Source organism: Mandrillus leucophaeus, unplaced genomic scaffold (genome assembly GCF_000951045.1).
Source record: "Mandrillus leucophaeus isolate KB7577 unplaced genomic scaffold, Mleu.le_1.0 Scaffold659, whole genome shotgun sequence".
NCBI lineage: Eukaryota > Metazoa > Chordata > Mammalia > Primates > Cercopithecidae > Mandrillus > Mandrillus leucophaeus.
In genome coordinates this window covers 1,146,577-1,157,410 of record NW_012107130.1, presented here as the reverse complement: position 1 = coordinate 1,157,410, position 10,834 = coordinate 1,146,577, and the positions used below count along the sequence as shown (strand labels likewise).

Below are 10,834 nucleotides of genomic sequence, written 5' to 3'. Positions count from 1 at the left end.
CAAAAGTCAATTAGAGGCCGGGCATGGTGGCGCATGCCTGTAATCCCAGCACTTTGGGAGATCGAGGCAGGTGGATCACCTGAGGTCAGGAGTTCGCGACCAGCCTGACTAACATGGTGAAATCCTGTCTCTACTAAATACATAAAAATTAGCTGGGCATGGTGGTGCATGCCTGTAATCCAAGCTACTTGGGAGGCTGAGACAGGAGAATTGCTTGTACGTAGGAGGTGGAGGTTGCAGTGAGCCAAGATCGCGCCATTGCACTCCAGCCTGGGCAACAAGAGCAAAACTCCGTCTCAAAAAAAAAAAAGTCAATCAGGGAAGCTGATTACCTAGTTTATACTAGTTTATATGTAGTTTATCTAGTTACATAAAGCTTTTCACTCTTTTTTTTCCCCCTATTTGATTGATAGCCCTTTTATTGCCTAGACAAATTAACACAGAGAATAGTAGAGAATAAAACCTAAATCTAGAATTTTGGTTACCTGATAGCACATCACATAAAAATGATATAATGAAAGCAGCAAAACTGAAGGCTAAAAGGAGTTTCAAAAATTATTTCAAACCTAAACGTATAAATGTTACACTCCTATCCCCTATATAAGTTGTTTAAACTGTGACATTCTAAGGGAAGGAAACGGAGCAAAAGTTCTTCCCTTCTGCCAGTATTCCTCAGTGTTCATGCCTGTAATCCCAGCACTTTGGGAGGCCGAGGCGGAGAGATGGTCTGAAGTCAGTTCAAGACCAGCATGACCAACGTGGCGACACCCTGTCTCTATTAAAAATAAAAAACATTTTAAAAATTAGCCAGGCATGGTGACACACACCTGTAGTCCCAGCTACTCGGGAGGCTGAGGCAGGAGAATTGCTTGAACACAGTGGAGGTTGCAGTGAGCCAAGATCGCACCACTGCACTCCAGCCTGAGCAACAGAGCAAGACTCCATCTCAAAAACAAATAAGCAAACAAACAAAAACAATAACTATAAGTGGTGGCTACTATTTATCAAGTCCTAATCATGTGCCCAGCACCACCTTAAATCCTATATACTTCCTCTTTTAATTCTGGCAATAATTCTGGGAGGCAAGTACTGTCATTATCTATCCCCTTTTGCAGGTGAGGAAAACATGGCCTGGAGAAGTAAATAACTTACTCAGGATCACTTAGCTAGTAAAGGACAGAGCTGGGATTCAAACTCAAATCTGTTACTAAAGCGTGTGTTCTCAATTCCCAGTATTGTTCCATTCCCTAGATCAAGGAACAAGTTTCATTATTTCTAACACACTACACTTGGGGAAAAAATTATCTCCCTACACTATAACACTAAAAATTAATCAAAACAATTTATAATAGTAAAACTCGTACAAAGTTCTGATGCTTCAACAAATAGGTCCAAATATATTAAATCTCCATTGAACTTAGCAATATTGACAGATGTGTGCTGTTGCTTCACATAACATGTAACACTAGGCATTGCATTTGTTAATAATGTTTCAACATTAGGGACCAAAACTGCTTTTGTTCTGACTATAGGAGCTGTGTCAAGTGACAAAATGCTAACGAGTCAAGATACAGAAATATTTTCCAGGGATATTCATAATGTCAAGTAATAAATAAAGGGGTAATAAGGTTTACAGCACAATCACTTTCAAGTAAGTATCATTCTTTTTTATATCTGCATTTGTTTTAAGGACTAGGAAATAAAAACATAGTCCTATAGTTCTCAGAAATCAGCACAGTAACATGAAGAAACTTAAAACCATCAAATAAAATTCACATTTAAAAAACAGGGCTTTCTAGGCTGGGCACGGAGGCTCACGCCTGTAATCCCAGCACTTTGGGAGGCCGAAGTGGGCAAATCACCTAAGGTCTACAGTTCAAGACCAGCCTGACCAACATGGTGAAACACCGTCTCTACTAAAAATACAAAATTCGCCAGACATGGTGGCGCATGCCTGTAATCCCAGCTGCTTGAGAGGCTGAGGCAGGAGAATCACTTGAACCAAGGAGGCAGAGGTTGCCATGAGCCAAGACTGCGCCACTGCATTCCAGCCTAGGCAATAAGAGTGAAACTGTCTCCAAAAAAAAAAGATAGAAAAAAGAAAAACAAAACAAAACAGAGCTTTCTATTACTATCTACGGTTTTTAGGATGGGGAAGATAAACATTTTCATAATTAAGGTCTCACTACAACAAAAATGGTCTGACCTCTGAATTCTCATTTGTACTAATACTGATACTAGGATTTGAGACTATCCTAAAGCAAATCTCAAATGTCATCTTTGAACCCATATTTCTTCATATTGCTTTTTATGTAAAACTATTAATAGAAGACTACTTTTCAAAACATATCAATCCTGATCATCAAAATGATAGCCCCCCCTTCCCATTACCATTTCATCCAAAAACTACCATCTCAGAGTCTTTGTGAAATAAGAGGTTATGTAGTAACTACAAACACAGTTATATGTTTGGCAAAACCTATCTTTTAAAAAATGAAATTGGAGAGCAAAGCTATTAAAGGTACATTTATGGATGTAATTTTAATAAAGGGTTCAAATAAGAAAAATAAAAATAAATCTTCCCATTAATTGTTTCAAAGTAACCCATAATGTGTCATAAGTACCAACTGAGATGACACTACTATTCCAATAGAGCAATGTAATATCTTACTAATATGGTTATTGGTAGTGAAGACAATTACAGGAACATTACTCTAACACAGCTTCAGAAAAGCTCCTGTGAAATTCACTGAAAGTTATCCAAAGTCATAAATGATGTGTTATACAGCTGAACTACAATAAAATACTTCATTCGGCAAGAGCTAACACTTTCCTGTTGAGAGGCTACTGTCATCCTCATTTGTAATGACCATAATAACTTTATGATGGAGATGAAAACATATCAGAATTATGAAAAATAAACTTGCATGAAGACTTTAACACAATATATACTCAAATTAACCAAACTGCTTGTTTTCTAAGTAAACAGCCTCCAAAAAGATTTTAATTCTCTTTGAAAAGCAAAAAAAAATTGAATAGTATAAATATTGACTCATTCCTTTTTGTTGAGTGGTAAATAAGATAAACCCGGCCTTGGATTTTGCTGGCTCAGGAAAAAAAAAAAAAAGCCTGCAATTTAAAATTATACTCAGTTAATAATGCAATACACTCTAAAATAAGCAATTTCCTCTTTAATGAGTTTAAATAATTTTTATTCTCAAGAGGCAGAAATAACAACTTACCAGCTTCGTGCCTCTTTTAATTTCCTTTTGGACATCTTCAATAGAAAATCCACCAAGACTTTCATTATCAGAGTGTGATGATACCAAAGCAGATGAAAAGAGCTATAAATTACATTAAAAAAAAATCAAGGTTCATATATAAATTAATTACAGTAAAACAGTAAATAAGATGTTAAATTTAAATGGTAATTTTCTAGTAAAAATGGCATAGCATCAGTGATAAACCATTTCTTAAAATTTAACTGAGTTTTCTTTGGTTTTTGTTTTTTTTTAGTATTCAGGAACATTCATGTGTTATTTAAGATTCTCATGAATCGGTTCAAGGTCTCTGTTACTGCCGGTATACTCACCATGCACTTATGGTGCGCTGCCACCTTCTGGTTTTCAGATATTAGTAACTGTCCACATTCCTTGTCTCTATTTGACTTACAAAAGCCACATTTGCGCTGTCTTGTAGGCCCTTTTTTCTGTTCAACTGAGCTTGACATGATTTTTAAATTGCCTTTAGAATGCCACTTTAAGCCTCAAGAAATGCTACAGAGAATAAGAAGGGCGACAATGTTAATTTTATTTTAAAATCAGTTTATACATATTCATTAAAGCTGTTCAAAATTTGACCTAGGTTTTAATATACACATTTTAAAATATTTATTTAGTACAGACAAATTAAGCCCCTTGAAGCCCCAAGAAATGCTACAGAGAATAAGAAAGGTAACAAAGTTCATTTCGTTTTAAAATCAGTTTATACATATTCAAGTAAGTTGTTTAATGTTTGACCTAGGTTTTAATACATACATTTTTAAATGGTTATTTAGTATACATAAATTAACATTAAAATCTAAGATGCCTCCATAATCAATACAGACAGACAGACAGACAGATAGCCAAATGAAGTTTAGAGTAACTGAGAAAAATCAAACCACTCCCAAATTGGAGGATATGTGAAATAACTGACACTATTTCTGTGCGGATAAAAATGTACAATGTATAATATTATCACCTGCTGGCATAATTAATGTAAAATATTTTTCGTGTGTAGCTAGGTGCCCTTTCAAGGAGATAAAGAATTATACCTCTTAAGAACAGGGCAAAAGCTACTAAGGAAACTTCAGAATATTCCGTGGGAACAGAATTCTACAACTGAACAATTTCTCAAAGTTCACATATTGATAAAACAATAAAAGTAAAATGAATTTACCTAACTACGACTTTGGTGCACTTTAAAAATTATTTCTGAGTTAAAAAAAAATCAGGTATATGTCTTTAATAAATTAATTTTTGCTATTCTATTCCATTCTCAAGTAAATAAAAAGTTAAGCTTCTAACAGTCTATTTAAAAATGCAAACTTTAAGACCCAATTATTTATAAAACAACCATATTATATGACTCTAACATTTACTCCAAGCCTGCTTATCAATTAAAGTCACAAACTGATAGTGGTTTTCTAAATGTAGTAACTTCCATACTTAAATTAGTAATATTGCGTAAAGGAAGAAATTTTTTTCTGCATGAGCCTTAAATTTGGTCACATTATAATTATAGGTAGTACAGGGTAGTCAAAAAAAGGGAAGGAAAGCTGTAACATGAAAGGTTTCAGATTTAGATCATCAATCTTAATATGGATTCCTCAGAAGAAATTTAAAACCAGTTACTTGATTTGTATAGTTTTCCCAAATCAACAGGACTAAGCAGTTCAAGATCCAGGTTGCCACAACACACATTACAATCAAGAAAAATCTCAAACTTTTGTCTTAAAATTAATTTTCTAAATTCTTTCCATTTGTCTATACATTTGAACAGTTTCATAACACTATGTTAAAAAATTTTTTCTAACACTACATTGCAGCTTTCCGAGAAGCATTAGTTCACCAACAAGAACAGTAGCAGTTGTATGCTAGGAAGGTAATATCTACAAACTATTCAGTGCTTTTCAATATAAAATTCAGATAATCAAAATCTAACCTGAAGCTACAAAGAAAACATGTCTTCTCATCCATTTATGTCTAGAATTTTCTTTTAAACACAACTTCAAAGGCCCTGACAGTCTCTGCTTTGATAGGTTTAACAAACTCTTAATGCTATCTATAATTTTAAATATCTCAGTCTTCCAAATGGCAACGGATACTTTACCATAGTACTGTATTCATAGCACTGGCTATAAACCGTGAAACTGATTGAAAACAGGCAGCAAATACTTTTAGGATTAAAGAAAAAAAAAAAAGGACATAACAGAGAAACAAAAGAAACAAAAGGGAAGTGTGTTTGCATTTGCTCAGGCAAGTATGTGTTCGGTTGCTTTATCAAGAATATAGCTGCCCAAATTTTTAGAATCAACTATGCAAAATACCAAAATCCATAAACAGCATCAGAATTTGCTATTATATTTGAGTTCTAAATTAGTTTCTTTACTACTATGCAATGAATAGTAGGCACTCTGAAATCACCATAATAATGTATTCAGCATTACTCCCGGTCATCCTGGCCAGCTGAAAGGATGGCACAGTATAAATCAAATCCCGTACAGACATCTTTAATGTGTAATTTCCAAACAATCCTAGCACTGGCTATAAAACTGGCTTAAGATAAAGAAAATTTCTAGAATGGAAAAAATCACTTCGTATTCTTAAAATTAATTCCGAAATGGCATCCCCAAAATTCTATCTATATTGAATTCTGCCTCTTCCAATTTATAAACAGGCTAATTTCTCATTCTAATTTTGAGAACCTGCTTTTCTAGATATCAAAGACCCCAAAATCTAAAAGAGAAAAAAGGTACACTTTATTTTGCATTCAAAAATATTCTAGTGTATTTTTTTCTGTAATCAGTTTAAATTTAATTTGTAAAGTAACAAGAGCCACAAAAAAAGTGCACCAAACCAATTAAAAACTTTCCCCAATGTGCAATTACTAAATGGATTTTTCCACTAAAATTCAAATAATACATCTGTGCATATCTTGGTAATTTTTTTAGTCTCCTTGTAAAACATGAAGTGGAGAACATCATGGAAACAATGACTCCTAGCAAAAAATGTCTTTATCATAAAAGTACAGATTTTTATCTAATGTTGTCACATTTGTGGTCTCTACTTAAGTAGAATAAGGGCATTCCAAGGACCAATACTAAGGGGTTCATAATGATCCACAGCTATATGGCATTTTAATTTTAGTCCAAAAGGTTTTTCAGGCCATGCAGAGATCAAAGTTTGATGCTTTCACGCAACAATGAAGCCTTTTCTTTAAAAGAAACATCACATTATGGAAAACACTACAAAGCAGAAATAGAGAGGCAACAATAACAGCGTGTAATACATAATTTAAATGCCTGGAAAAAAAATAAAAGCTAGATTAGTTAAGCTTAAGCAATCAATGCATTTCTGATTTTCCAAGATGCTGTGAAGCACCAAGGTAGAAACAACCTGAAACATCAGAGAGAGCATTGAAGAACCAACTCTAGAGCTCATTCAATGCCTGGTATCTGAAAAAGCATTTTCACAGAAAAACAAACAAAACAACAAAAACTGCAGTTCCGGAAGATTAAAACATTCCACGCGACAGCAAGTTGAAATATACAAATCAAAATAGATAACAAACGTGATTCCCCAAAGAAGCAGTATTTCTAACAGGAAAGTTACAGTGGACAGAAATAAACGAATAAGATATACCGGAAGGGCACCTGAATTTGGTTGCACGATATTATTACATGCTTCGCACTGCTTTTTGCGGTTATTCAAAAGGAAACTAAAGGAATTTTCCAGTTGTTTCAAACCCAAGGGTAGAGAAATAATTTGAACAGTATAAATAAGACCTGACATTACGTAGTAAGGCGATGAAAATAAAAGGTTTTCTAAAAACAAAAGATTTTCTAACTTCCACGCAGAATATCAAAACGAACAGAAATTGGAAAAGAATATCGTGGTGTTCATCCATATAAAGAAAGACAGTACACATAAAGTACCGGATCCTCTCCGTTATTTATTCCCCCAATACACACTAGACTCCAAGATCTCCCTCTAATCAAGCGCTAAAGTCACAAAACTATCTTCCTCTAAAACACTTCAGCAGGTTCCTTTCCGTCGTAAAGTCAGGGTCCCCTAAACGTCCTTTTCCAATCCTCCCGAATCCAGGAAAATATCATCCTACCACTTTCTTTATGCCCCCTCCCCCAAGAGTTAGCCCTCTCACAGTCTTCGTTGTAAGCTTCCCCTTATACCCCAGTTTCACCCCTAATTCCCCCCACCCCGGAGTTTTTCCTCATTCCGTAAGGCTAGCTCTTTTGCCATCCTAACAATCTTCCTCTTACTCTTCCCAAACTGGGAGTCTCCCTCCTTCCCAAATATGTTCTAAGCAACGGCAAAAACTAAAAATTCCCAGTTTTTTCCCTCCTCAAATGTTGCGCCCCCTCCCCCGAAGTCTAGGCGTAAGCCTAACCTCTCCTTCTGCACCTCCAAGGCACTTTCTCAGCAGCCTCTCCGCCAAGCGTCTACAATGAGCGGCGCTTCTGGGGTCCCTGACAATAAAGCGAGACCACCAAGAGTCCCCTTTAACAACGGGCAGGGGCGGCGGCCTGGCCACCGCCATCCTCCTTGTCTTCTCCCGCCGGGCAGAGAATGGGGGGCCCCAGGGTTCCGTGGGGACTCACCGGCAGGGCCCAGAGGCGGACGGCAGGAGAGAAGCGCCAATGAGGGTAAAGAGAAAGAAGTCGGTCTCGGTTCTCCGGCAGTGCCTGAGAGCGGGGCTCTGTCGCCGGAGGTTGTTTCCTTTCATTCGAGGAGAGACGGGCTCGCGGAGCGCCCTTACGTCGCCCCCCTCGCACGCACACGACCCACAGAGCGTTGATACGTCCCGAGCGCGCCGCGGGCCCTGATTGGCCGCAGAGAGGGGGCCGCTGAAGCCGCAGAGACACAGCGCATGTGCAGAAACCACCCCCTGTACGGCTCGAGGCGGCAGGCCCCGCCTCCTGTTCGCGCGCGGACCTTCTATTCTCCGCTCCGCCGCTCCGCCAAGTGTTTGGGGGCAGGATCCGAGGAGATAAAGAGATTCAAAGATATCGCTGTGGGTTGGGCGGAGAAGGGGCAGGGTTGGGACTGGAAACCGTTGGACAGGGGCCCTGGGTAACCAGTTCACAACAGTGATTCACGTAGACAGGCCTTATCCCTTGCACTTGTTCACCGAGGCCTTTTCACATCCATTATTTCATTGTACTCTCGTGGCATCTCTTTCAGGTCCTCCGTTCATTTTATTGCCAGGAAAGACTGAGAAGCTCGTAGTCGAGTCAGCCTGCCTGCATTTCAATCCTTGGGCGAATCGTTTTAACCTTTATACCTTTTTTTTTTTTGGTCTTTAAAATGGGGATAAAAATAGTGCCTCACGGGTTTGTGGTAAGGAAGAAATGAAATAATGCAACTAAAGCGTGTTATTAGCATCCCTGGCATATAATAGACTCTCCATAAATGCTGGGATTATCATAATCAGAAATGATAAGGTGATTTTCTTTATAATCTACACATGTAAACCAGACACCTAGACGAGTGCTTTCCTCTTTGGTGTATTGGAGCCATGCTTGGGTTTGAACTCCAGCTCCGCCACTTCTAGCTGTATGACCTTGATTGCTTTGTATTACCTCTCAGTCCCTCAGTTTCATCCTGTCCAAAATGGAGATCATAATGGTATTTGTCTCAAAAGGTAGTTGTGAGAAATGAGATAATACATGTAAGTCACACAGAATAATGCCTAGGCATATAGTATGCCCTATATAAGTGTTAGCTTTTGTTATTTGCTATGGGCTTCACAGACTTTAACAACAACAACAACAACAACAAAAGCCTTAACAAACTAGTGAAATTTTAAAGATGCTCTTCAAGAGCCATTTTTCCTGTAGTGGGGGTGGATTTCCACTGTTTTGATCCAGTGCTGTTTCTATACTGTTTCGTCAATCTTTTTACTTTTCTCTGCAATGTCAACTTTAAAGTGTAATTTTCCAAGCAAACAGTGACCATGGTGGTGTGACGTTGAACTCTTCAAATAGGTACCTAATAAGGGTGGACAAATCAGCCATTTAGCTGCAAGGAACCCTTAGCCCTTTTACCCAAGGCCCTATGCTGTGAAAGGGAGTGGCTAAAGATTTGCATAAGAAGATCCAGAATGTGTATTCCAAACATTTATGGTGTACAAGAAGACAGGTTTCCCAGCATCATTTTCTACCAGCTTTACACACTTACTGATGCCAGGATGAGACTGACAAAATACAATGCCTAGGCAGTATGCCATCTTTTTAAGTCCCCGCCCCAAATCCCCACATTTTGCTATCTTTTATTCCTTATTCATTATTTCATCCATGCATTCATTTCAACAAACTTTGATTCAATAAACACTTGCAAAACTACTAAGTTCCAAACACAATGGAGACCTAGATCAATACAACTCAAACCCTGCCCTTGAGCTCATGGTCAAAAAGAAGAGACAGCAAGCAGACATATACAGTATGATGTGATAAATGCTATATTAGAGACGTGTGGCTGGTACAGACATCTTCTGCCTATTATGTACAAAGCACTATGCTGAGGTACGACACAACAGTGACTAAGACACAGCCCTTGCCTTCAATTGTTTACAGTCTACCAAGAAGAAGATAAATAGTTACAATAGGAGATAAACTACACTAAGTGCCTTAAAAGGTGGAAAGGAAGTGCAGAGAGAGTTCAGGAGAGGGAGATATCAGTGACTCCAGTTACTTCCAGGCCCCAAGTCTGGTAGCCAGTCCCAATTAGCATGACTAATAGATGCAGCCTGTTATTTCAAGGTCTACAGAAAGGAATCGGATTGTGATAACATGCCGGTAATGCCTGGGGATATAGCATGAGATCTAGTCATCTCTTACTGATTCACCAATACACTCTTACCAACACTCTTCCAGTTTTTTTCTTCAGGCTCAAGATCTCACTTTTTCCACCTCATTCTCAGCAAAGGCATTAACTTCATGACTTTTTTAGCAAAGGGCCATCTGAGCTAAGCTACTTTATCTTATACACCTACCCTCTCATGCTGCCTTCAAGACTCAGAGAAAGAGCTGTCCCGCTTGCTTTCTAAAGCTTTTCAAAGCTGTGCTTTTAATTACATCTTTTCCATGCTCTGGAGAATCCGATTCCCTACTTATTACCTGCTCCAGCAGCATCTACTGCCCTGCTCTCATTTGCCTTCAAACTATGGGATTCATCTCCTTTCACTGCCAGACTGCAATTGCTCCTTTGCCTCCAATTGCTCTCCAATCATTCATTCAGCAGGCATTTGCAGACATCTTCTGTATGCCAGGTATTATGCCAGACCCTGGAGATTTGAAAAGGAACAAGATATGGCTTCTTATCAAAACACCAAATTGTATACATTAAATATGTACAATTCTTATTTGTCCATTAGATCTCAATAAAGCTGGTGGGGGGCAAACAGATGGAAAAAAAAGGGGGCACAGCTTCTGCCTTCAATAAATTCTCAGTCTAATAAGGAAGAAAAACAGGTGAACAGAATTTTAGTATAATAGGTGAACTGCTATAATAGAATTATCTACCACAGGGATTGGTGGACTCAGTCCAAGAAA

General features: G+C 38.0%; 1 protein-coding gene across 4 annotated transcripts in view; it reads right to left on the bottom strand.

Moving 5' to 3' along the window:
• PHF6 (PHD finger protein 6) overlaps positions 1–8,067 on the bottom strand; it is a 74,166-nt gene extending 66,099 nt beyond the window's left edge. For 2 of the 4 annotated variants that reach the window (XM_012001318.1, XM_012001321.1), the window contains exons 1-3: positions 7,883–8,056; positions 3,593–3,776; positions 3,243–3,344 (exon numbers count right to left, since the gene is read on the bottom strand). In XM_012001318.1, coding sequence (XP_011856708.1) covers positions 3,243–3,344; positions 3,593–3,730 — 240 coding nt within the window. In that variant the 5' untranslated portion in view covers positions 3,731–3,776; positions 7,883–8,056. Of the gene's footprint in view, positions 1–3,242; positions 3,345–3,592; positions 3,777–7,882 lie in introns of all 4 variants that reach the window. The other 2 variants (XM_012001319.1, XM_012001320.1) reach the window with 2 other exon arrangements.
• Between the last annotated feature and the right edge of the window lie 2,767 nt (positions 8,068–10,834).